The sequence below is a fragment of the Hippocampus zosterae genome, chromosome 20 (assembly GCF_025434085.1).
Source record: "Hippocampus zosterae strain Florida chromosome 20, ASM2543408v3, whole genome shotgun sequence".
Taxonomy (NCBI): Eukaryota; Metazoa; Chordata; class Actinopteri; order Syngnathiformes; family Syngnathidae; genus Hippocampus; species Hippocampus zosterae.
Genome location: NC_067470.1, coordinates 8141036 through 8167602, shown reverse-complemented (window position 1 = coordinate 8167602; position 26567 = coordinate 8141036). Strand labels below are relative to the sequence as shown.

Genomic DNA, 26567 nt, shown 5'->3' with positions numbered 1-26567 from the left:
TGGCGGAAAAATACAAACAAATAATATGATATAACCTGGCATCAAAACGGTGATATTTTCAAAACATAATAATCACGTCCTATCTGGCCGCAACGCTCTCTGGTCGCAATGGTAACGTATAAACGTGCCTTCAAAATAAAGATACACCACAAATAAAAAGTGCAAGAAAAATACGACTCGCCATCTCCGCATATCAGGCAGAGTAGGCTTGGTGCGTGGGAATCTCCCGTTGAGATAAATCCGTATTTTGACCAAGAACTCATGACACAGTCTATTAAATGTAGCCATCGTTTTCTTCAAAGTCGCAGGCCACTTCGGAGTTTCGACCCCCCCCCCCCGAGGGCCGGTGCAAAATCTCAACTTTATTTATTATTCATGACAATTTGACATTTCGGTACAGATTTCAGCAAGAATCATGATACAGTAGTTGACACACATGATTAGCTCCCGCGGGCCACATAAAATGACCGGGGGGTGGATCTGGCTCGCGGGCCTCGACTTTGACACTACTATTTTAGCCCCTCCTTCTGTCTCCAGGCTGCGCCTTTTCCCTTTCCCAAAGAAACCTCAAGACGTTTTGTTTTTGTACTCATTTTGCTGGCTCCTGGGTTTCATTTTAGCAGTAACCTATCACGTGACCTGCGTCAAGAATGATATAGAGTAGACGGATGTAACAGAGAATCCGGTAAATTTTCAAAATAAAACATCTTACAGATTCCCAAATAAATAAAATGGAAGTCAGGAAAGTTATTTTTTCTTTCTGTTGGGCCCAATACAAAATGACTCACGGACCGGTACCAGTCCGCGGACCGGGGCTTGGGGACCCCTTTGAGACAGCGTCATCCATCCATCCATCCATTCCCCCCCCTCCTTTTCCAACTTGAATGTTCTGTTACTCAGGCGTCATTTGCATTGCGATAGCCTTCATACGCTCTCTGCAATCTGCTTTCAATGCAAGAAAGTGAAGCAGAGGCCTGTGGTGCAAATCATCGTCGCATAAAAAAAAAAAAAAGTATTTCAGTCGACAACACCGTGTCCTTCAAACGCTTAAAATGACCACATTCTTCCACTAGATGACAGCCTAGCGCCTAACCGATTGCTGCTGGCTTAACACCACAAACACACGCGCTGCAAATATCGTGAGGACCAAGAATGGCAAAATGAAATGTATCCATGAGTAAATAATTATTAAAATTCAATATTGAAATAAATACATAATTCATGGCACATTCATTTATTTAAATAACTGGCAGCCCTGCCCCCCCCCCCCCCATAAATATCCGCATCGCTTATACAGGTTCCATAACAGCTGAGGAAAGGTTGCCGGGTCTGATAAGATGCCAATCAGGAGGATGTGACGTCATTCGCCAAGCAAGAAGAAAATAAGGGCCCGCAATCAGCGGGGGGGGGGGGGGGGGATGCGACCGGGTTTTCCTGCCCTCGAGTGAACCTTTCATCGGCAAGCGCGAGATCAGGGGAGGGAAGTAGGGCGCCAAGTGACCCCAGACAGCATTCAGACTGTAATGTCGGAGCAAAAACTGTTTCTGCCTGTACCATATTTGAGATCACGATGACGAAAAGACCTATTTTGAGACCGGGCGTCTTAGCAATCCTTCGAAGGTTCAGTCCTCTTTATTCGCTGCTTCGCCTGAAGCCTTTGTTGAGTGCTTTAAGACAAGCGCTAAATTAGGAATGTTTATTAATATTCGGGGTCTTGTGAGAGAGCGGGGTTGGGCTGGATGGTTTCCCAGGATGCACTAGGAACACAACTGGGACCTCAGACAGAAAATGAATCACATTTCCACCTGGCTATGGCTAGTCCAGCCCACAAAGGTGAAGAGCATCGAAAAATATAATTTTTTAGACTAGTCGTGCTTGGGCATAGGCCAGTGTCACATTCTGAATGTGCTCTGTAAGTACATTCGTCAAATCAATTTTGTAAAAGAAAAGATGTTTTTTCTAACCCGGCATCCATCTCATCTCCTTCATGTTCAGTTTGCCCTTCTCAACCGCAAATAGAATTTATTATACATGTACAAGCGCGAGCCTTAAGTGTGTTCTTGACCGCCCCAACCCCCGAAAAAAAATGTGTCATCGATGAGACAATTTCTTTGCCTACACTTCCGCCTACGCATAATTAAAAATAAACAAACAACCAGCCAGTGTTGACGTTGCTTGACAAATCTGGCCCGTTTCTGCCACGCACCCCCCTGCCCCCTCCTTCAATCAACTCCCACGGCCGGATCGGGACCTCTACCATCTACTGTAGCGCGGTCCCCCCTCCCCCTCTCCAAAGGAGGACCACAGGGAGTGTGTCTCCCATCCCTTCTCCGTCTGCCCTTTCGTCTCCGTCGGTATGCATAATTTGGCCTTTTCTAAGCAGTTTATGTGCACTTACTGGAACATGTTGTCGATGATAGTCGGATCACCATTGAGAGATGTCGTTGAGCCGGAAGACTGACTGAAGATGAATGCCAAGCAGAATGTGTACACCATTGTTGCTATGTTTTTACTGTCCTTTTTCTCATTCTGTGCCCTATCAAACAAGTACCAGAAGTGATCATTTGATCCTGGAATTTCTATTTTCATACTGAAAAAAATTTGCCTGAATAAATTAACTGTGTTTGACGTGACGATGCAACTGTTGTTAATTTCTTAGATCCACAACACCATGTTTAAAGCGCAAACTGATACAATTGCAAAACAGGATTTAATCATCCAAACAAAAGAGCTGTTACGGGAAGGTGTGCTGTTTTTAGGTCCCTCTCACAGAGTCCTCACTGACCTTTAACGCATCGCTCTTTCTCCTCCCTAAGCTCTTGGAACGACCTCCCGTTAACTATAGAATCTGACTGATACGGCTTCTTGCAGGGACCGGGTTTGCCTGGTATGACTCAGGCACCTCATCTGTGGACTGTGGGAATCGACATGAAGCTCCCATGAGTGGCGGTTTAAAAAAAAAGAAAAAGAAAAAGAAAATGGGGAAAATTCTCACTGGGCAGCGTTTGCGTGAAGCAAAAGGGCCATTCACAAGTTCTCTGAGAAGTTGAGTACAAACAGGAGGTGGCATTTTTGCTTCTGGTGCCAAAAAAAATGAAGAGATGCATCCCCCCCTCCTAAAAAGGGAGAAACATTTAGACGAGGGCACCCATCCCATCCCGTGCAGGTCTCTACATTCTACAAAGTCCAGGCGCGCGAAAGGCATACCTCGCCAATTCTGTTTTATACCAGGAGATCCGAGAATGACAGCTCAGGCAAGATGCCGCCGCCGTTACAGTGTACCCGTCGGTGTTTACACAAGGCTTTTTGGGCGGCACCCATCTCACAAATGATGAATGATGATGACGGGAGTACTTGTGCCTAGTTTTCTTTTACCGGCACACATTTATAATAGAAACAAACACATTCCAACAAGGGTTACAAGAAATGGGCTCCTGGAGCACACTCGACTCGTGCAGTGGTCCTCAACTAAACCAACTTGTGTGTGTGTGTGTGTGTGTGTGTGTGCGTGGGGGGGGTACTGTACTATAACAAATCGTAACGTCTTACCTGACGCACAAAGCTGGCGGTGGTGGTATCCGAGGACGTGCTCCCGTCCGAACCTTTAAAGCGACCTTTCCTGCAGGCACCTTTGCTGAGACTCTTCAAAAACACAAAAATAAAACGATAAAGCAAGTGGCTTGACTGACTGACAAAATTATCATAAATAAGACGTTTGGAGTTGATTAAAGTTGAATAATGGCGAGTCTGTTTATTCGGAAGCATTAAATGACACAAATGACATTGACCGGACCGAGAATTGCCGCCTAAATGTTGAGTGAGCACTATTTTTTAATATACATTTTTTCCTAATTTACCGGCCAGTTTTAATTTCACGATAAAATAATACCGAAGAAAAGAAGCCACTACTGAAGAAAAAAGCCATACAATCATCGCTGTTGAGTAACATAAAGTGAGGGCAAAAATTCGTAAAACTGCCACATTTACCACGAACTGGAGCCAAAATGTCGCCGTAGCAGAGGAGATTCACCAGTCACCTGCTAAAATTAATTTAACGGTGATTAAATACGCCCGTAGAACACTCGAATCAAAATAACTTTGATGTCACGGTAGAAAGAAATGGAAATAGAAAATGTTACGCAAAACGACATTGACGCAAGTCGGAGCCAAAATGTCGCCGCAGCAAGACCACACTTTCACCTGCTAACTTTTTAAGACTGTAAAAAAAGAAAGGGGGGAGACTGAACTTACTTGAAACACCGGCTGCTGCAGCGAGTCCACCTCCATTATGTGCTAGTCTTGCTTTTTTTAGATGTAACGACGACGAAAATCACTAAAATCACATACATCCCTTCTTGGGGGGGGGGGCGGTGTTCCTCTGCCGGATCGACACGTTGGGAGAAGCAGGAGGGGCTTCAAGAAGAAACACCGGTGATGATACATTGGTGGCGAATGTTTTACAGCCTGCGGCATCACATCTTTTTTTTCCTGCCCAGTGCCCACACTCGCTGCTCCGTCCTTCCAACCGCCTCCTCATGACAACAAATCCAGCAGAATGAACTGAAAATTAAGTCAATGCGTGGAACTTTTATTTATATCAAAATGTGAAGTGCGGAAGTCAAGGAAACCAAAAAAAAGATCTTTGCAATTTGTCCTATGTGCTCCCCACTAGTCTAAACACAATCTTTGAGTTAATATTAAGCTTGTGCAATATTAATGAAGTAGGAAAATTCACCCTTTTTATCCATTTCACGGGCATTAATTTTATCCCATACTAGCACCTGCAATCAACTAACAGACGTCATAGTGCCCAGGGGCTAAGCTTTCGAACGTCACGTGACCAAACCCGGAAAACAGTACTAATGGATGCCGTGGGAACTATTAACAATTGGCAAACCGGCAAAACGTTGCGTTACCAGCACAAATCAACATTATTGTAGTTCACAAAAACTAACAAAATAACAACAAAATCTTGGACGAAATAAAACGAAAATGCTTTAAAAATCGAACTGAAACCACATCTTACGTTTATAAAACGAATGAAACAAATTTTATTTCTAGGAAATATATCCCGTGACGTATTAGCAGATACTCTTACATTATACAGTTTTATGAAAACATTATATTAATGATACAATTGCATCAACCCAGTAACCTATTTTACAGTACTTAAGGTAAGGCTATATCGAAATGGCCAAAGTATTTAGGAAAAAAAACCAAACATTTTTTTATGAGGACCATCTTGCAGTGTCACTGGAACGCCATCTGGTGGTGGACCTCTTGTGCTTTATCCCAATGAATACATGTGGCTTTTCCAAGACAAGAAATCACACAGATGTAGAGGAATATTTCAAATATCATCAGTTTGTCATAACCAGGCAAGAAGTGGCTGACTCCTCCCACATGTTCCTTTCACCTGCAAACATGTACTACTCACCAAGTTCATGTGCGTGGCGGTAAGCAGAGGAGACGCCTCCATAAAAAAATCCACATTTATTTGTCGTGATTATGATAATGCTAGAATTTGAGATCATGTTCAAAGAGTGCAAGCACCAGGAGACAGGCCCAACCAGACACGAGGCCAATATTCTGCAGAAGGAAGGCGGTTAACGGTCGTCCGCTCCGCAAGCGACTCATCTCGGGAAGCTGGCGGAACAAAGAAAAGGAAGATGGAGAAAAGAATCTGTGAGCTTATTTTTAGTTTCAGACAGGAAACATGTAGTATCTCATGGGCTTATTGTTAGTGTTAGCCTGAATAAGGTAATGTGTTTATTACTCATTTTCGACCAGTAGTATGTTGTAACGCAATTGCTAACATTAGCTAGGTCACTGCCGCAAAATAAGTAGCGCATCGTACTGTAGGATCTAAGAGAGAGATGCTTATTGCTAGCATCTAACAGGTAGCATGTCAAAACCCCACTGCGAGCTTAAATTCGGTAGCATGTGGTAACTTATCTCACCATCTGCACTAGTGACAAGTAGAGGAAAATCCCTGCGGTCACTGCAAAGATCCACTGCTGCACCTGCGCCTGAGCCGAGACAAAGAGTCCAATGTAGAGGCCCGCGAAGGCCGTCAGTGCGCTGACAAAATTCATGACCACAGCTGTCTTCACGGGGAGTCCGGAGCTCAAGAGCACCGCAAAATCTCCTAAAAGAAAAAAAATAATAAGAACAATAAGTTGAACAATTCCTGATCTTGGATGGCGGAGTAAGTCCTCACCCATCTCGTGGGGGATCTCGTGGCACAAGATGGCAACTGTAGTCGCCATGCCAGTCTCGGGCGACGATGAGAAGGCGGCGCCCACCACCAGGCCGTCAGCAAAGTTGTGGAGACTGTCGCCGACGATGACCATCACGGCCAGCAGGGGAACGCCACGGCCTGGGGAAGCCACCACAACGTTGGGCTGTTCAGGACTTCACCGGAACCATGCTAGCGGACCGCGTTGATCTTTAGCTTACTTTTTTCCAAAGGCCTCTGCTCTGGAGATGTCTCTGCGTCTTCCTCCACTGGTCCCTGCTAGAAAATAAACACTTTGAGTAGCTTGTTGCACGTACAAGTAGCTCATTCATTCATTCATCTTCCGTACCGCTTGATCCTCACTAGGGTCGCGGGGGGTGCTGGAGCCTATCCCAGCTGTCACTGGGCAGTAGGCGGGGGACACCCTGAATCGGTTGCCAGCCAATCGCAGGGCACACAGAAACGAACAACCATGCGCACCCACACTCACACCTAGGGACAATTTAGAGTGTTCAATCAGCCTGCCACGCATGTTTTTTGGAATGTGGGAGGAAACCGGAGCACCCGGAGAAAACCCACGCAGGCCCGGGGAGAACATGCAAGCTCCACACAGGGAGGCCGGAGCTGGAATCGAACCCGGTACCTCTGCACTGTGAAGCCGACGTGCTAACCACTGGACTACCGGGCCGCCTCGTACAAGTAGCTACTTAGTAATATTGTCTGTGGTTATTTTGCTTGTAAAAAAAAAAAACAACAACAACAACAGTGAGAAAATGTGACATTTTCCAGCTTCCCTTTTAAAAGCTCTTCAAAGTACAACCGTAACAAGCCTTACCAGCTGGATGGTAGAGATGGACTTGCCCCTGTGGGACGGACCCTCGCAGTTACCCCGAGAGTGGCTCTGAAGCGCAAGAAGAAGCAAAAGGTACGTTTGAGAACTCCTAGCATTTTTGTCGGGAACTTACATGTCCGTTTGGAGGAACCAGGAAGGAGAAGATCCTCTCCATGAGGAAGAAGCCGTAGATGCCGGCCACCACGCCGACAATCTTCCACAGGTAGTCCGTCTGCTCCGTGAGCTGTTCTTCATCGTGTCCGTGGAGGCCGAGGATCTACAAAGACGGGGAAAAAATAAAAAAAATTAATTCATATGAAATCCTGATTGATCTTGATCCCGGCATGTTGCTATTAAGATAACAGATGCTCGTTGTTGAACTGATTTTTATTTGACACGTCTTGGCCCTGAACGCCCAACCATTGATTGACTGTGGGTGAGCGTCTCACCTGCGGGATGAGATGAAGGAGGGCATCGCCTGAGAGGGTCCCCACGGCCAGGCCCACAAAAAGCTGCAAGATGAGCGTGTAGGTCTCCTGGCAGGAGTTGAAGAAGATCAGGCAGATGCCTAACATGGATCCCAGCGTGATGAGCAGCACCGCCGCCGTGCTGTAGCCATACTCTTGCCGAGATAAAAAAAATAAATAAATGAAGTAAAGAGAGTCATATTTTAAATTTTTCCTATTTTCATTCAAAATATAGGGAAGGAAACAGGAGGTTAAATGTCTCACTCTCAAAATCGGTGGGAGATCCTCTTGCGTTGCGCTCTGCCGAATCGCACGCATTGCCAAGCAACTGCTGGATGATGGCTGGGCACATTTGTCCAAAGTGTTCCTTCGAAATGGGCAGTTGTGGATTCAGAGCAAAAATATACACCAGCTGATTGGCTGAAAAACAGACCTGTTAGGATTCAAAGATCGACACAACCCGATGAGCTCTCCACGTCCGCTAAAGTTGGCCTCCGTTTTGTCGGAAGTGTTAACCTGCGCCCATTTTCCGGCTTTGTGGTTGCAACTCTCCGGCGAATGCCCCGATTCGCTCTGTGAGCTTCGCCTCTTTCTGCCGTGAGCGTGTGGCTTTATTCCTTCTCCACCGACGCCGAGCTGGCGAAGGAGTGCCTCCAGATCTTCAAGAGAAAAAAGATTTACAGGCGTTGAAAAAGGGGACACAAAATATGTTCTAAAGATACTTTTTTTTTTTATATTGTTGAAAAATGACGTCTCACCTAAAACTTGGAGTTCACTGGTGCGATTGAGGGAGTGAAAGATGTAATTGGTAAAAAAAGCCGGCGGCGGGAGGTTCCTCTGAGCGAAACAGGGACCCTGCAGGAGATGACTGATGATGGAGGCAGACATGTTGGCTGCGGATGCCATCGTGGCGCCTTCTTTCACGTCTTCGAGGAGACGCGTGGCGTCAATACACTGGACGTCACGGAATAAATGATATCGCTTCAGTTTCTTCAATCCAGTAAAATCCTTAATGGCAGTTTCTTACCTGCAGGTTGGACATAGTCGAACTTTCTTGTCTGGAGAGGTTGTTGTTCTGGTTGATGATCTGAAGAATTCTCTCCAGTTCACTCGACGAGAGGACGCCGCTTTCCTCCGCCGCATGGAGATCGGTGAGAGATCGCAGGTAAAACTCGTAGCTACGGGCGATCGAAGGAGATGAGCGGCACAGATCTCGAAGGTTTAAAATGTAATACAGCAGAAGAGCGGAGAGACGCTGGAAGTCGTCCTCGGTCAGGAACGGCTTCCCGTCATCCTCCAGCACGGATAGCGCGACGTCCGGTGGAAGGCACTGGAAAGAAGAGGAGGGTGGTATCGTTATTGTAACATTACTTCTTATGTCTAATAAAAGGTACAAAAAAGTCCTTGTTTCGGTCTTGTCACTAGAAACGGGTCCAGTAAGAGCTGACTTTTGACCTTCAAAGAACAATTTGGTTCTTGGTTCTACTTTGTCAACCAGTACCCAGAAGCAGAGGTTGAGTAGCAGTACCGTATTGGCCCGAATATAAGACGGCCCCGATTATAAGACGACCCCCTTTTTTCAAGACTCAAGTTTGAAAAAAATACTTTTTGAACGCCAAATTAATTTTCATACAGAAAATAGTAACAGTACATCTGAAACAAATGATTCTAAGAATATATTTGAGGGGAAAAAGCATATTATTTTGCCTCATTCAAATCTTAATATCTGAACATTTAAATATGTAAACTAAAATGTAATCACATTCGTAAATGAATGGCTTCTGGGTTTGGAAATGTAAATGACATCATAACTTCTCCTCAGCTGCCTGTTAACCTGGCCGACCTTCGACCCACTTTTCTCCAGATTGTCGCTACGTTTCTCCATTTTCTGTTATCTCTTCTATTATTTTCTTCTCTTTTCTTTCTTACCGTTATTTTTTATTTTTCTTCTTCGTGCTACCACTATTTTTATTTTTATTCTTCGTGACAGGGGTTCACTTTGGCCTGGGGAGTCAAGTTCAGCATTCGCTTCAATGATATCTGGCGCCATCTAGCGTCGTGAATAGGTATAACGTCTCGACCCCGAATATAAGGCGCCCCCCACTTTTTCAGTCTTATTTCAATGCGAAAAACACCGTTTTATATTCGGGCCAATACAGTATATTTTTAACGGTACAATCTGGTCCTTGCTCCAACCTTGTCACCTTGACTTTTAGGGTACAATTTAGCCCTTGTTGAGACCTTGTTCCAGCTCGAGTACGAGTCCGCTTCTGACGTTTAAAGTACAATGTCGTCCATGGTCCTGTCTCGTCCCCAGAAACAGGTGCAGTAGCAAACCATTTTGTCCTTGTCGGTACAATATAAACTGCGATTCCGGTAAAATGAACCTTTAAAGTGGACCCAGTGATTCTTGGAAAAACTGGTCATTGGATTTGGATTTGAAGGAGATTGTTGTCTACCCAGCGAAAACAGTAAGAGGGTTAAGGCAGGCACAAAATATCGAGAGTAATCTTTTCCAAAAAAAAAGAATTCCGAAATCTCATAAGGAGGACTCCTTTCGAAGCTCCGGACGCCATTGACAAGCCACCTTGCAGCGACGCGAAGTAGCCGCGAGTCCACTCCATGGGTTTTCGCCGTGTCAAATGCAGGGATGTCCCAAAGAAAGCCACTTAGCATGAATGAGCCATAAAAGGTCAAGAACGTAACGTCTCACATTCCAGTCTTGACAAACGCACAAAGTTTTGAGATCTAAAAGTTGTTTTGTTGGAGATGGGCCTACCTTGTCACAGACTTCTAGAGACGTACCCGTCCTCTCCGGGCAATTGACGGCCAGAAGAATCGCAGAGACCAGGATACCGACGTGGTTTTTCTGTAGGTGCGCCTCTTCATCTTGATCGAACGGTAGATCTAAGACTCTGAGGACGTTCTGTAGATTAGACTCCGCGTGCGTTCTTCCGGGAAGACACATCAGCAGCAGCAGAAAACGAAGAACTGCAAATCCCTGGGAGCACATGTTGCTGTCGAATCTTCCCGAGATGAGGTGACCATCCAAACGCGCAGTCCGGAAGAAGGCGACGGGTGGGAGCGCTTGGCGGTCACCCTCCGCTTGAACTAACCCTTACAGTGCAGCCAAAAGTCCACAACAAAAGGATTAGTGCAGCCAGTCAGAGAGCCACGGGGGCAGGGAGAGGGAGGAAAGCATAATTAGTATTTTGAAAAAAAAGAAATGTTTGGCACTCAAGGCTAGGGGAAAAACAATTCACTTAATGAGATCACTGGGAATGCTTTATGGGGCACGGTACATCAAGCACATCTCTCCTAAAAGTCCTTAACATAAGATTCCGTTCATGATCACCGCTTGTGCTGATTTTTTTTTTCCTCACGAAAATCACTTTTGAACATCCTCCCACTCCGGGTCAAAGCGACCCAGCAAAGTGAGGAATGTTTGTGAAGCCAAACTCTACCTGTCCAATAGGTGATAAAAGCCCACTCGTTGGCTAAGTGGGCAGAATTCCGAGTTCTGGAAAAAAAAGGGTAATTATTGGAGGTAAGCTCTTGAGGATTAGTTGCCATGGAGAGAGTTTCCCTGTGGGCAATTTGGAGGTGACTGAACGGCAGAGACGCCCACAGGAGAAATATTTAGCCGTTTTGTTTTAATAACCTGGTGGAATATGTGTTAAAAGGGGCACAAACATTTATTTATTTTTAAATCGGGCAGATTCGAGCATCTTCACTATTTTGGATCAAAGACAGCGTTTATATCGAAAAGATGATCCTGTTGTGTGGGCCGCGTTGGAGTGAGAGAATGACAGTTTTAATTTTCAATCTAAATTCTTTTATTGGATCTATTTACAATGTCAGCCAGCGGAGAAAAAACAAAAGACAAAAAAAAAAAAATCTGGTCAATTAATTTTACAAAAGCATCTTCAGATTATCTTTACTCTTGAAGCGCTGTTGTTAGAACAAGAAGACACGATTCTTCAAAGTAAAAAAAAATAAATCCTATGTACACTTTTTTGGGGGGGGGGAATCACATCTTTTGGAGTGTCACGTAGTGTAGTTCCAGTACTCACATAGATTATTAGAATTAAAAATAAAATTAAAAAATCGAGTTTGTCATTAGCATTAAGCTAATGGTGTGCGACTACGCTTGTTCATTCTGCTCAATGTTGCCCACCAGGCTCTTGGTATCCACCAGAGTTCGGATGGGATTATTGAAGTACAACTTGTTGATGAAGGTGGACTCCCCCGAAGGGGCGGGAACAGGCATCTTTTTCCGGAAGAGCAGGAAAGCGACCAGTCCCGCCAGGGCCAGGACCACCAGCACCACAGCCACGCTAATGCCAGCGGAGCCATTGGACACCTTTTCCATGATATGAGCTATTTCACGAAATGTAGAATGTGAATCTTGAATCACGTTGAACGTTAGGGACGGTATGTTTTTCAATACTCACCAACAGATGGAGGCTCTTCTGTCAGTGTGATAACTGGAAAAAAATGGCTTGGTGTTAGTAAGATGCCGCTCTTTTTTTTTTTTTTTTTTTTTAATAAGAGCAAATACACACAGTATTCTTGTGACAAAGACTCTCCGTAACTTCTCCTAACAACCCGGGCTAAACTTTTCTCATCCACCAAAGACCTTAGAAGAGTCTAGATGTATTCCCTCAACATAATTCCTTGACACCAATTAATACGCTCTTAATAGGCAGGACTTTGGTGCAATCTTGTGACTTCTACCAGTGTTAACTATCCCCCACCCAAAAAAAAAAAAAACACAGTTCACGGAGAGAAAAAAAAAAGACAAATATGTGAAATTGTGAATAGTGAACTGCAAATAGGCATGGGGTAAGTGTATGTGAGGAGGAAGAGAAGAGGCCCCCGGAGAAAGCCCTGGTGCACTCCTGTATTGATTGAGGATTACTGGGGGGGTGAATTATGTTAAGATGAAAGAAGTAAGTGAAGTCACAACCGAGGGAAAAGTGACTCTACCTTTATTTGTTTTGCAGATGTATGAGCGATATCTGCTGCAGGTGGTGGTTTTCCATTTCCCGGTGTCGGAATGGACGACCACGCACGACTCGGATCCCGGCATGTCCGCCTTCCAGTTGGTGTAGTCCACTGCGCTGTTGTCAATCCACAACCACCGACCTTTGACAATGAAGCTCTCAGACTTAGCCCCATCCAGAGTGGCCGTGCGGACGAGCGCAATTCTTACCGTCGTGTGCTTTGTACAAGCCGACCCAGAAGCTCTTGGAGCTGTCCTGCAGGAGTTCCAGGTTTTGTTGGATAAAAAGACTCTCCTGGGGGTCCTCGATGCTTGCCAGAGATGCCCCTGTGGAAAAGCCAAATAGGGTGCACGTTTTATATACCACGTCCCTCTGAAACGGTGGCAAAAGTCATTCCGGCATACCCATTTTCAGACATTCCACGGAGGCGTGGGCCCAGTTGTCCACAAGCGAGCTCAAGAAGGCATAACAATGACCCCGGAAGGGGATCCAGTTTGCCTTATTGTTCGTTTCCGGACAACTTCCGGCCAGCTGAGGAGGCTCTGTGGGTGCCAAATCTACGAAAAAAAAGCAAGTCCTTGCAGAGACATTAAGATGGCGGCGAAGTCCGAGCCGAGATTTTTTTTCCCCGGACCTGGTGAGCTCTTGCAAAGCGAGTAGTAGGTGTTGCTGCACGCGGCCGTCTTCCAGCTTTTGTCAACGTCCATGTACACACAGCCATAGTTACTCTTAGGCTCGTCTCTGCCCCATTTGGTGTACGACAGGAACCACTTGTCCACCCACTTGTAGCGACCTCCCGTCTGTTCGGGGGAAATCATAATTTCAAGCTCAAGAACTTTCTATTGAGACATTTTCGATATGTTGCTCTGCTGCTCCCGCGTCTCCTTTACCACATTGCTGTTGAGACCGATCCATACAGGTTCCTTGAACTTGGAAATCTGCAGCACGACGTAGGCTTGCGCCACGGGATCGAGTATGCTGGCCAGCTCGGAGTCATCCGCCTGGCACTGCCTGCGGGCCTCGTCCCAGCGCATCTTCTGCGTTAGAAGCTTGTACGAATCGTTGCCCAGCTTGTAGAAGGCCTTGGACGACACAGTGGTGGCCGCGGGCTCGATCTGGGTATCTTTGGAGACGAATCACGTTAGTCGGTTTGATTGCTGACCCCGATTGCAACTGTAATAGCTTAAACCATCAACACAAGTTCAAACCATGGAAATAATTGGAGAAGGCGATGATGATCAATTATTTTTTTAATGAATATTATATTAAGAAAATAAAAAGTCACACATTTTTTAGATGCATTTATTTTTATTTTAAAAGCTTGTTTTTTTGTGTGAATCTCATTTCTTTTTTTTTAAAAAGGAATATTTTTTAAAGAGAAATTCTAGATTTCAGTGCAGCAAACTGTACACTTAAAACATTACAAAAATACATGAAAATAACCGTGATAGTCTATTTTTGCAGAAGCTTTTTTAAAAAGGTAAGAACTAAGGCCGGCAGCATAAATTAAATGAAACATTTAAATGATTACAAAAGGATTGTGACCTGTTGAATATTTACACGAAGTCATTCCCTTACCAAATATTATATTTTTCTAGTTTTTCAAAAAGGGCCACACATTTTTATTTTATTTTAAATTATGATCATCATTCAAACGATATACAGAATACACATTATTTTCAAGGCATTTGGAGGGGGGAGTTAAATAAATCCAGCATAAGAAAAAGTTTAATACCAAATTATTTTTAGAAATACATCTAGTCCATTTGACTTGTTGTAGATTTACAGCCTCACAAATCACAAAATATATATTTAAAGAAAATACAAAACGAAAAAAGAAGCTTGATGCCAAAACGAACCCCCAATTTTTTTCTCGAAGCTGCAATATTACACGCAGTACGGCTAAACCACCCAAACGGAATACTTTATATAAAAAATGACGATGCTAATTCTTTGGTGGCATTACTAACCGAGGTTCCTTTTACAAATGAAGCCGCGTTTTTCGCCACAATCGTCCACCTGCCAAAGTCCCATTTTTTTCGGAACGCTGCCCACCATCATCACACAGTCGAAAACCTGCCGGGAAAGAAAAAGTACCACGGCGTCTTAAGATGCTAATTGAATGCTAACACGTCGTGAGAAGCAGCATTGACATGCTAATGGTTAGCATTGCTAGTCACAGAATTGCAAATCTTAATGCGTATTTAATGGTGGAAATACACTTGTATCCAGTTAATATGAAGACATAAGACCTCGTTCAAGAAGGAGTAGCGTCCCTCCGGCGTGGATGTCGGATGTCCTTTGGCCCAGTTGGTGTACGACACGCCTCGACCGTCCGTCCACACGAAGTGCATTTCCCAGTTGACGTCGTTCATGCCGAGCCACAGGTCCTCCTTGTACGTCAATATCTGAGTGGTCAGGAAAGCTGAAGGAAGAAAATGTGGGGATTTATGATTAAACGCAATTTTTGAGAGTGTAGATGCATTTTTTTGGACAGTTGTCTTATTTCAACCTGTGCTTGGTATACATTAAACACGCATTAAACACTTGACACCAATTACTGTACGACAGTAATCCCTCGCTATAACACAGTTTATCTTTCACGGCTTTGCCATTTCGTGGATATGTTTTGTTTTTTTAACAGCGCATTGCGTTCTGCATTCTGAAAAAGGTTTAATCTTTGGTTTCCTTCAATACAGTATTGTATTTTACATGTGATCATTGGTTTTAAAATAATAAATAAATAAAGACAACTACTTTGTGGATTCCGCTGATCACGGGTTCTTTTTGGAACGTAACCCCTCGCGATAAACGAGGGAGTACTGTACTTTCGGCGGCCTGGTGGTCCAGTGGTTAGCGCGCGTCTCCTCCATCCGTGCCTGTGTGGGTTTTCTCCCAGGTACTCCGGTTTCCTCCCACATCCCACAAAAACGTGCATGCTGATTGAACACTCCAAATTGTCCCTAGGTGTGACTGTGAGTGCGTATGGTTGTTTGTTTCTGTGTGCCCTGTGATTGGCTGGTAACCGGTTCAGGGTGTCCCCCGCCTACTGCCAGAAGGCAGCTGGGATAGGCTACAGCAACCTTGGTGAGGATAAGCGGATCGGAAAATGGATGGACTGTGCTTTCCTATTAAGACAAGGCTTTGGTGGCATCATGTCACACTTTATCAGTAGAACGTTTCACAAATTCTCAGTCGATCATATTTCACCTCTCATCTGAGCCTGCTACACTCGCTTACCTAAGGCTTAGCAGTCCAATGCGATCAATTCGAAGACCCGACGTACCTTGCTCCTGCTCGCTGACGATAGACACCAGATTCCCACCCTGGTTTTTGCAGTAATCCCTTGCATTCAGCCACGTTTTTTTGTCGGCGCCCACAAACTTGAAGCACTGTGCAAACCAGATAAGTCAAGATAACCAAAGAAATTAATCACCAGTGAGAGATTTTCTCATTTGAGAGGCGCCTGTTTGTCCAGAATGCTCCAACTGCGTGGTGCTTTGATCCAACATAAGGTGGCTGATGTTGGCTCAAAAAAAAAAAAAAAATTAAAAAAAATCCCGGAATCCTCTTGCTGCTTCGGTGGGGACTTTAATCTGCACCTCTAGCATGCTAAACGCTTTCAAAAGGTTCATATGAATTGATCGATAACAGTCAAAATATGGCATCCTTAATTTCCATTTTGAAAATATTTTTTACTGATATGAGTATTTCAGTTATTTGGAACCGTTCACCTTGAAACAGTAATAATTGTTTCGAAACTAGGACTTTTCTATTCCAGCATAAGAGACGTAGAAAACCATGTGGCATGGAAAAAAAATACATTTTGAATTTAGTGAAGAAATGATATCAAAATTGCCTGTTAATTGTTTTGAATGAATGCACTTTGTTCCAGCTACCGTTTTGGTTCTAGAAATAAAGTTGACTTTTCTCTGAATTCCTCCTCCTCCCGCATACCTTGCCTTGGAATGCCAGCCACTCCGGCGCGCAGCCTCCCCTGGGCTCGGCGGTGGGCATCACGGTGGCGTTGACAAACGCGCTGCTTCTTTTGCAGATGGATGGCAGCTCCATGCCACAGTTGATGTCGTTCCAGAAGCCTTCGGTAGACACGCGCACACCAAAAGAGTTTGGCATAAAACTTTTTTCTTTTCTATTTTATCCTCTTTATTCCTTCTTGTTTTTTTGGGGATTAAAATAACCATTGCAGACTAAAATGAGTTTCAAATCTTTTTAAATCATACTTTAGGTGCGGGTGCAAACTGATATGTTTTACGAAGCATTTTTCTGAGCGAACAGTGCGCTGAGCTTACCCATGCTCTTGTATATGGTCACGCAGTTTTCATCATTGTTGGCAAAGTTGGGCTCGTTTTGTTCCCAAGCCGTGTAGGTCACCGGGGTTTCATCCAACCAGCTGGAAGAACAATGAGGAAAATGTCCCGAAATTATACATTTTTAGGGTAAACCCCCCCCCAAAAAAAATTATAAATAAATAAGCATGGTTTTCTCATAATATTGATTTTTCTCAAAATTTTAAACTAAAAAAAAATTCTCCAATTTTCTTACCTTGAAAAAAAAAGTTATCTTCTAGATTTCCTTTTCTTGTCATCTTACCAATGCTTGTCTTCAAAATATAACTTTTTATCTCCACAATTTTCAATCTTTTTGATGGAAAAATACGTTTGGAATTACCTAAAGGACTGGTCTAGATTGACAGTGAGGCCTATGTAGTATTGATCATGAGGGCCTTTCACGATCTGTTTCCAGAGGAACATTCTCTCGCTCTCCCCCGTGATGACGGCCAGATCGGCAAAGTTCTTTTTGCAGAAGGCCCGCGCGGCCTCCATGGGCTGCTCGTCCATGTTGATGAAGTAATGCGAGTCGTTGTAGAGCAGCCAGCCGTCCTCTGTGGTGTTGAATGCTGCACAACGGGGGAGAATCCGCAGGGGCACATTTTTATTTTAACGGCTTTGGAAAGTCACAAAAACTGCAGTTGTTGGTTTACATTCAAACTCTGATTGTAGTTGGCATGATCATTTTCTGCATCTTAAATAAAAAAAAAAAAAACGCTGCATCTTAACACTGGGAAGATGATGACTTTTTTTTCTCAATTTATGTCAGATTTTGGGTGAAGAGATGCCAACTTTACGATAAGTATTTTCCTCTCAAATATCCATTTTTGTCTTACTTGGCATGCTGATGACAGGCTCGGGTTTGGGAGTCACTCCTGCAAATATAACAGCGCATTAAAAAGGGCAACCTTTCGCTATTTATGGGGATGACGGCTGGTGCTATAAGAATTCTATTTGTGTATGTGTGTGTGTGTGTGTGTGTGTGTGCGCGTTACCTTTGTCTATCTGGCAGAGCCAATCGTTGTAGGACTCGCAGTGTCGGTCATTCCAGTGTCGTCCGTAGTAGATTTGGACTTCTGTACAGTGTTCTGCGTCATTGTAGTTGTTGGGCTCCCCGAAGCCCCAGTTCTCGAAGGCGTACTACAGCACACGGTTTTGTTAATAATAAGCATTAGTATGAATAATAGTAATGATAATTTATGACATAAGACACAAGAGAAAAAAAGTATTAGGGCCATGGTAAAAAGAAATTCCGAGACTCAAGTTGTATGCTTGGAGAATAAAGAGAAATATTCAAGAAAAATGTCTACTTTTTTTGTTGTTGTTCTAAAATGAATTTTTTTTCTTTAAAATGTAAAAATAATTCTCAAAATTATGTTTGTCAAAATTATATGATTAAGATGTGCATTTCATTTGAATAAGATTCCGACTTTTGCAAAAATGCAATTTTATTCTCATGAGGATTTTTTTCAGGAGAATATATGACTTTTTTTTCCTCTTAAAATTATTTTTTTTTTAATGGAAACTGTAAAAAAAGGGGGAAAAAAGGTAAGACAAGGGTTTCTTTTTTTCCAAACAGTTTATCCAGCTGTCATATTTTTATTTTTTTTTTATGACTTTTTACCCCAAAAAATATCAAATATCAAAATTAATTTTTCTCCTATTCTGGATTTTGTAGTATGTATTTCTATGAATACATACTTTTTTTCTGGAAGATTTATGACATTTTTCGTGAAGGTTTCCAACTGCACGCCAAAAATGAAGCACTTTTAAATGAAGCAGTTTTATTCCTGGGAACATTACCGCTTATTCAACTGTTAACCCGAAGATTTTATTTTTTATTTTTTAAAGAGATATATAGATTTTGATTTTGATTTTTAGTGACTTTTTTTGGGGTTGGGCAGTGTGCCCTGAACAATTTCTGGTACAAAAAGTAGCGTTACCAAAAAATAAAATGAAAAAAGTCCGGCGGTACCCACGGGTGATCCGTCACTCCAGACAAAACCTTCATTGGGTCCAAGTAGGCTCAATCCAATCCAGGCTGCGTCTGACGAATGAAACCTTAACAGAAGTACAACTCCTCAACACACACAAGTGCACCACGCGTGTGCGTGTGTGTTTGTGTGTGTGTGTGTGTGTGTACGTACTGCGCATTGTTGAGGTCCTGAGCTCCATGTATGCTCATCAGGTCCCCGCCGATGTGCATGCAGAACTTCTTTGCTTCAAGCCAAGTCTTCTTCAGGTCATTCGTCTTTTTGTACAACTGTCAACCAGGGTTAAGATCGTTTGGGATTTTTCATGATATTAAGTTTCTGATTTCCTTTTGACTTTTGTTCTTTTAGAATTCAGTTAGAAATTAGTTTACAGAACAGGTTTGTTAGTTTTTAGTCGTCGGCTTTTTCTTTTGCGAGATGAGCTTGTACTTGATTGAGAAAAAAAAAATGCAAGTTGATGTCGTACACGCTCTCACCTTGTAGCAAACGTTCCTATCGGCCACGGGCGTCCAGCCGGATGCGCAGCTGAGGGCGGGCGTGGTGGGCGGCACGGTGGTCGCTTGAGCGCCCACGGCAGTTTTCTTGCAGATGTACTTCTCCTTGCTGCCACAGCTGATCACATCCCATAGGCCAGCCGATGTGCCCGTTGCCAGGGCAACGCAGCCCACTTGGCGATCTGGCGGTGCGGAACACACAGGAACACACATGTACCAGTTAAATACATATTTTCTGCACTATAAAGCACACCTAAAAGCATTCAATTTTCTCAAAAGCCAATTGTGCCTCATAATCCAATGCACCTTATATATGAATCTATATTCTGATATTTTGGACGTACTATTTAAAATGTTCTATAAAGCATTTTGTTACAGCTGCAACGGTTGTGAAGCCTCTGTATAAATAAAGCCGTATTGTATTGTATTCCATTTAGCGTGGCTCCATCTAGTGGATGTATAACGCAACTGCAGCCACGATTTTTGCTTCTATTCAATGCGCCTTATAATATGGTGCACCCTATCTATGAAAACTGTTTTAAAAGGCCGTTCATTGACGGTGCAGGTTATATTGCGAAGGGTTTTATAGTGCGGAAAATACAGAATATGTATGTAGTTTAGGTTGATTGACAAAAAAATATCAAAGTCCAATCGGAGTCCTGTACCTGGCATGCCCACGTTGAAATGAGTGAAGGAGACTTTCCTTTGGCTGGTCCAAATGAACGTGTGCGTGTCTTCTTTTTTGAAGAGTCCCATCCAGAAGTACTTCTCCGGCCTCAGGCCCACCAGACTAGTCAGGAAGGCATTTTCGTACCTTTGGGACGAAGAAGTAAAGTCAGCAAAGGACGATGTGAGGGAGAGGTGCACATTCATACCTGTTGGTCACATCTAAGAGGTGTCCTCCATCCTGCGAGCACGCCTGTTTGGCCTCGTCAAACGTTTTCTTCTCAGCGCCAATGGTGTAACAATATGAGCCGTACCTGAGCGAGCCCTAGAAATCAACAACAACGTCGTGAGTTGTGTTGCAAAAAAAAAAAAAAAAATTTTTAAAGAGGCGATTTTGGCAGGCTCCCTCACGAGTTTGCATCCCGGGTTGCCTGCAAGGTGGGTTCCTTCGGCCGCTCTGGAAGAGGCTTTCTTCTTACAAATGTACCCGTATGGCTTCTCACACATTTTATCGGCCCACTTGCCGCCCTGAAAAGAGAAGCGACCATCCGAATTGTTTTGGCCACGGTAAGCGAGTGGTCCCGTTTGCATGCTTGCTCCCACACTCCCAAAACGAGCAAGTTCGGTTGATTCAAAACAAAGGCCCACCTCTCCCTGGATGAGCACGCAATCCTCCTTCAGGTTCCCGGCGTGGGTGGGCTCGTCCATCATCCACTGGGTGAAGGTGACCTGCGAGCGGTCGGACCACTCGAACAACATTTGGGTCCTCTGGTCATTCAAGCCGATCCACAGGACATCCGCCGCCACTGAAAATCATGACGTTGCTGTTTTCGAAGATTTTTTGGATTTATTTAAGATGACGTCGCTTCAACATGTCTTACGGTATCCGGACTGGGCGATGATGAAGCTCTGCTCTTCGATGTTGTGAATGCTGGCCAGATCGGCGTCATCCCTGCGACAGGCGGTCAAAGCGTCCTTCCACATTTTTTTGCTCCTCTCGATGAAGTAACAGTTGCCGCCGTAAGCGACCCAGTGGTTGGGGCAGAAGCCGGGCTGCTTAACTGCATCCAAAGGATTAGATTTTTTTTAGACAGTTCTGCCGTTAATTTGGCAAACAGTCCAGTTTCGGCACAAATGAAATGACTGCTTCCAAGTAAAACTCTGTAGTACTTGTTTAATCTGTTCAAGCATTGGTTGCCGAGAGTTTTTGTGGGTCTGGTGATGATAGACGCGATGAACAAATTTCATGCGGCTTGGGGAGGACTGAATTTGCCCTAAAGTGCAGTCAGGTGCTTCCAAGGCTTGGGAACCCCAAAAATGTTTCCTTTGAACCAAAACGGCACACTTCCCATGTCTTTTTTTTTGTGGTCTGGTCTATTCCTGATAGATATGTCAACCAAATTTCTTGCTGCTCAGTATAAATTTGGAGGGATGATTTTTGGAGAAAGCCCATAGGGGTGCTGCCAAAAGCCTGGAAAATCTCCCCCCAAATTTTTTTCCAACCAAAATGGCGGACTTCCTGCGCGTTTTCAGACGGGGATTCTACGCATTAGCAGGATGATATTGTCTTAATGTCTTACTGGGCGGTGGAGGAAGACTGGTTGAGTTCCCTTTACGGCAAATGTATCCCAGCTTCTTGGAGCAGGTACTGGTCTCCCATTTGGAGGCCTTGCCGGCATTCAAGGTGGCGCAGTTCATTCCAGGATCGGATGAGGGGTGACCTGTTGAGAAACGCCGACCGGAAGACTGCTTACAGATTTGTCCAATTATTCAGGATAAATGTTAACGTTGAGATGACACAACAACTTTTACATGCAACATAATTGGAGGGTTAACATTTCATGTGGCTCAAACTTCCCGTTATGTGGCCTAAATTTGACGGAAAACATATCCCGCTATGTAAAAGAGGGGTTTCAACTTCCAAATGGGTCAATTTGACCCGCAATATAAAGATGTCCTCTACTTCCTGAATGAAAATTAGAACATGTTATTGACTGACCCGGTGCCCAGTTTAAATATCGGAAGGGGTTCCCGTTGCTCCACTGCCATCCGCCCTCAAAGTCCAAACTGTTGAGTCCGATCCACAAGGCGGTTCCCAACATGCTGGTCAGTCCTATGCGGAGTCAACAAGCCTGTCAGTGTGCGTCCCGGCTCACGTGAGGAGTTTGTCGTCCGTTTGCGTGGCACCTGAAATGTAGGACTGCTCGTGGAGTTCCACAATGCTGAGGAGATCCGCGCCCTGTTGCTGGCAGCTCTTGCGGGCCTGGTGCCAATTCAGCACGGCCTGGGCGTTGCGCTGGTACTGGACTCCCGTCACCGGGTCCGTGTCCCAGCCAGACGATGCTGCGGTTCAAATCGAAACCACAAAAATAAATAAATACCGGTACGTAATAAAATAAAATTACATTAAAATTGAGAATGTTAGGGCCAGATGTTTTCACTTTTTTGTTGTTTTCACATTTTCATACTTTTATGAAAGGTTAAGAAGGTAAAAATGTGGAAATCACAATGGAGAAAAAAAAAATTGTGCCCATGAACTCAACTATTCAACATTGACTAGAAGTTGCCCATTTAAAAAAATGTACAACATGTTGATCAACAACTTTTATGGTGCTAATATTGAAATAAGCTATTTTTCCTCCGAGGTGGGAAAACAGTCTGTTGGACTTTCCGGTTTAGCTTCAAATTCTTACTGCGGTTGGTGACTAGAGTGGACAGCTAGTCAAATGTTTTTGCTTATATTAAATAAACTTAATGTCACAGTTGAGAAAAACACTTGAGAAAAAAATCTGATGTAGGTTATCATTATTTGTGCATGAAAGGGTTAAATAAATCCTTCACTGATTGTTTTTTTTTCGCACCTCAGCAACAGCAATGACATTGGCGGATGGTCAATAGAGGGCGCTAGAGTGCCACCCCACCCAATCACCATCTTCCTTGACTGAGAATACATCCAAAAAGTTATTTTAAAATGAAATAATAAAATAAAACGTCCGCACTGTTGTAGGTTATTTTGTTTGCGTGCTTGTAATTGTGCGAGATGCCTCACTGGGCGGTGATTTGCCCGGGTCAATTTGACCTAACGTGTGTGTGTGTAATCATCCAGACACCAGAGGGAAAAAACTGGTTAACTTAACTACTCCAAATGTTGTTGGCACTCATTAACAAGCAGATGTTTTCCTCATGAATTATTTCACTTGTTTTTAATGGGACAAAGGGTCAGTTTGACCCGCAACATAATCGAATGGTAAAAATGCACACGAGCTGATTTGCAGTTATTTTGCAGACGTTGCTGAGGGGATGAGAGGATTATGGGAAGAGGAAAACAAAGACTGTTGACAAGTCAGGACAGGGCTGTCGTTTTGTCAAGGGGGTCATAAACCTCAATTGTTTGCACTGACCTCTTTCAAGGGCAGAAAACGGCACAAAAACAGTCGTGTTTGAACGCCAGGAATTCTTGTCATACTGTATTTTTTTTTTTTTTTTTGGCGCCCTTACTTCTGGTGGGACAGAAGCCCCACTTCTTCTCGCTGTTGTAGTTGGCCTTGGTGGCGCACCACAGCTGCCCGTCGGCCCGGCCTGCCTTGGTGCACTCAGAGTACCACTGCTCACCGAATTTGAACGGGAACAGACACGGGGCGCCGAAGGAGTTGCCCCCGATGGTGAAAATCTCTGTTGGGGCAACGCATAGAGCAGTGCTTCATATTAAACTACAATACAGCAATAACATTCGACATTCTTTTCAGAGGATAAAGAATAGATGACTGTCTGCCAGCATGTGTTTCTGCAACAATTGTGTTCGATTCAGATCTGAAAGTGTTTTGCTTTGTCTTTCAGAATAAGAGCACAAAACAGGAAGTCATATGTTAACAATGTACATACACCGGTTTGAGGCATATGCACACAATTTTGGCCCATAAAGGGCATCCATTAGCAGCATTATTGCAAAAACAAAAAACGAACAAAAATAAAAACAGAGTTCTGTTAACACAAACAATAACAATTATGAAAAGTGCAGAAGGGAAGTTGTAGTGGATATAAAAACACACCTCTACTAAGATATCAGGTTTTTGTGATTTGCAAAAAATGAGAGATCAAGATAAAAAAATATTTTTGGGGACTTCTAGACAACGACAGCAAATGCCAACATCATCTTTTTGGGCCTCCCATGTTGACAAAATATTGCAAAGTGCCTGGTGCTTGAGCACCACTTCGGGGTCTTATCCATCAATCCATGTTGTGAAAATGTACATTTTGATTTTGTTTCCAGGTCAGTCAGGCAAATCCAAACATTTCAAGGTTCTGCCCGCTCTAAATTGTCTATTCTGTTTGTCTGTAGTTGTCCTGTGATTGATGACATCTGAGTTGGACTCCAGCGCACCCGCCCACGTACCTTGATAGCCCTTCGCGCACAGATCCTGATGCGTCCCGTAGATCTTCCATCGGCTCCACAATCCCGAACCCTTGTAGATCATCACGTTCTTCTCATTGAAGTTCCCCCAGTTGAAGTGCAGGTCACGGTCCCGCAGTCCGAACAGGGTCTCGTTTTTGCACTGCCAGTGCTGTAGCTCACTGGCCTCGTCGCACTCGAACAGCAGGACCTTGACCCAGTCTTTGAGAGCCACGGCGCCCAGGCACAGGTTGAGTGACAGGCTGAGCAGGCGGTCCGCCGAGGCCCAGCGGAACTGTTGGTCCTTGGCGCGGGGTTCGCAACTGGACAGCGTGACGGAGGAGGCGTGGAGGACCTTCACGCACTTGTTGTGATCCTGGTTGAAGATCAGGAAGGAGCTGCTGTCTATAGCACAGAACGCAAAGTCACGGCTTTTCCACGTGCGAAGCTCAAACGCGGTGCAAAGAAAGCCGTTTGAGCATTTATTGCACGTGTCAAAGTCAAGGCCCGGGGGCCAGATCTGGCCCGCCACTTCATTTTACGTGGCCCGTGAAAGCAAAGCCTCAGTGTCAACTTCCATGATCCTTGCTTAAATCTATATTGAAATCTCAAATTGTCATGCGTAATAAATACCGGTGACATTTTGCAATCATTTTGTTCCCACACTTATACTCACTTGAGTAATAATTGAACAAATACGGAACTGATTTCAACACTAGTGAGCCATCTTTTTTTTTCTCTACAATGTGACGATGAAACATTTTTTCGCTTTCACCGTCTTAACGGCCGTCCGTGGGAAGATGTAACTCCAAAGTGGCCCGCGACAAAAATGAGTTTGACACCCCTGATTTATAGGATCCCATATCCTACTAGTGCAGTGAATTGTCTTTGTACTAGTATGCGCTTTGGACTCACTTGTGAAAAAATTCAGCATACTCGTAGAGTGACTGATTGTTTTGTTTTTTCCACTAATGCCTTCAAATTCGATGTGACATTTCTATGCAGTAGTACAAAGACTGTCTTACTCGCGTCATTTTCTTTCTACTCATGGGTAAACAAAGCTAGAAAGCCGCAGATGCAAGTAAAACATCAAGAAATTAAATACTTGAGTAGACTCAAGTATTTGGACTCAGTGACTTCCCACCACAGCGAAAGGCCAAGACACAAACTCACAGTTTTGCACGCAAAAAGTTGAAGAGCGCCAAAAAAAGACGTACCGACATTGGCTGCCACGGCACTCAGGAGGCAGAGCAGCGGCGCGGCAAGGAGAGGCCACATGATGATGGTTGTCGGCAGGGCGTCCGGCGGCAAAGTGGCGAGCTGAGTGGCAGCCGCCGCCACGACTCCTCTTCCTTGGACATCCTGTCACATGGCGCTCAGAGAGAGAGAGGCTGAGAGGGAGGCAGGAAGGCAGCGGGGAAGCACTACGAGAGGTGAGAAAAACTGACAATCGGATATTATTAAGGCCCAATCGTCGCATTTGATCGTGAAACTCCTGTTAAGACACCTTGGTGCTCAATTATCATAATCATGGGTCAATTTGACCCGGTACATATTTAATAGTCCAGGAAAGTCGGCAACAAAATAAATCTCATTCTCAACTCAACTTGCAAATAAATAGGCTGCTTTGTTTCTCCGGTCCATAAAACAGTTTATGGGTCAGTGTGACCCGCTGTACTCCCATTTGGGGGGAATATTGGGAAATACCCAGAGATGAATTGTACACATAACATTCTGCGTGTCAATTTGACCCAAAAACCACAAATCTGAACTCTTATTAACCCAACTTGCATATACTGGATGAGTAATGAACCATTAGAAGATGTATTGGATATATTGTTAACTGGAGATTGGGTCAGTTTGACCTGCAACACAAAGTCCAAAATACTCACGTCAACGTGTCGCTTATTTTCAGCCATACAAGCACTCTATTGCGAGATTTACTTTTTACCTTTTCATTTGAATTCTGTAAAGACCTGGAAATTAGATCAACGCTAAACATTTCTTGGGTCAATTTGACCGCAAGAAGTGTTCACTTATCCAGAAGTGTTGGAATTAAAATCAATCTCAATTGACATTCTTGACTCATTTTGGAAATATGCTGGTTAGGTATGTTTCTTTGGCAACACAA

At 44.0% G+C, this 26567-nt stretch overlaps 3 protein-coding genes across 6 annotated transcripts in view; all 3 read right to left on the bottom strand.

The window, feature by feature from the left end:
* The window catches only part of cacnb2a (calcium channel, voltage-dependent, beta 2a), a 31295-nt gene extending 27405 nt beyond the window's left edge, over nt 1-3890 (bottom strand). Inside the window, exon 1 of one of the 3 annotated variants that reach the window (XM_052053877.1) lies at nt 3550-3890. In XM_052053877.1, the coding sequence (XP_051909837.1) occupies nt 3550-3765 (216 nt within the window). In that variant the 5' untranslated portion in view covers nt 3766-3890. The remainder of the gene's footprint in view (nt 1-3549) is intronic. The other 2 variants (XM_052053878.1, XM_052053879.1) reach the window with 2 other exon arrangements.
* Nucleotides 1-10679, bottom strand: part of LOC127592868 (zinc transporter ZIP12-like) — a 30004-nt gene extending 19325 nt beyond the window's left edge. Inside the window, exons 1-13 of one of the 2 annotated variants that reach the window (XM_052053885.1) lie at nt 10317-10679; nt 8565-8867; nt 8296-8491; nt 8054-8196; nt 7802-7970; nt 7520-7692; nt 7204-7347; nt 7074-7139; nt 6460-6514; nt 6221-6379; nt 5961-6148; nt 4252-5646; nt 3550-3642 (exon numbers count right to left, since the gene is read on the bottom strand). In XM_052053885.1, coding sequence (XP_051909845.1) covers nt 5518-5646; nt 5961-6148; nt 6221-6379; nt 6460-6514; nt 7074-7139; nt 7204-7347; nt 7520-7692; nt 7802-7970; nt 8054-8196; nt 8296-8491; nt 8565-8867; nt 10317-10550 — 1959 coding nt within the window. In that variant the 5' untranslated portion in view covers nt 10551-10679 and the 3' untranslated portion in view covers nt 3550-3642; nt 4252-5517. Of the gene's footprint in view, nt 1-3549; nt 3643-4251; nt 5647-5960; nt 6149-6220; nt 6380-6459; nt 6518-7073; nt 7140-7203; nt 7348-7519; nt 7693-7801; nt 7971-8053; nt 8197-8295; nt 8492-8564; nt 8868-10316 lie in introns of both variants that reach the window. The other variant, XM_052053884.1, reaches the window with a different exon arrangement.
* Nucleotides 10680-11447: 768 nt separating this feature from the next.
* Nucleotides 11448-25814, bottom strand: mrc1a (mannose receptor, C type 1a). Its single transcript, XM_052053803.1, has 29 exons — nt 25654-25814; nt 24440-24841; nt 23545-23718; nt 22234-22389; nt 22046-22159; nt 21627-21767; nt 20928-21107; nt 20695-20852; nt 20458-20574; nt 20256-20371; nt 20046-20194; nt 19363-19562; nt 19040-19155; nt 18872-18953; nt 17888-18032; nt 17729-17767; nt 17233-17461; nt 16854-16954; nt 16501-16640; nt 15830-15935; nt 14796-14968; nt 14514-14619; nt 13434-13666; nt 13178-13343; nt 12948-13100; nt 12753-12869; nt 12527-12685; nt 11992-12024; nt 11448-11917 (listed from the first exon to the last, which is right to left on the bottom strand). The coding sequence occupies exons 1-29, from the start codon at nt 25712-25714 to the stop codon at nt 11682-11684; spliced, it is 4302 nt and encodes a 1433-aa protein (XP_051909763.1). The 5' UTR covers nt 25715-25814; the 3' UTR covers nt 11448-11681.
* Nucleotides 25815-26567: the final 753 nt, after the last annotated feature.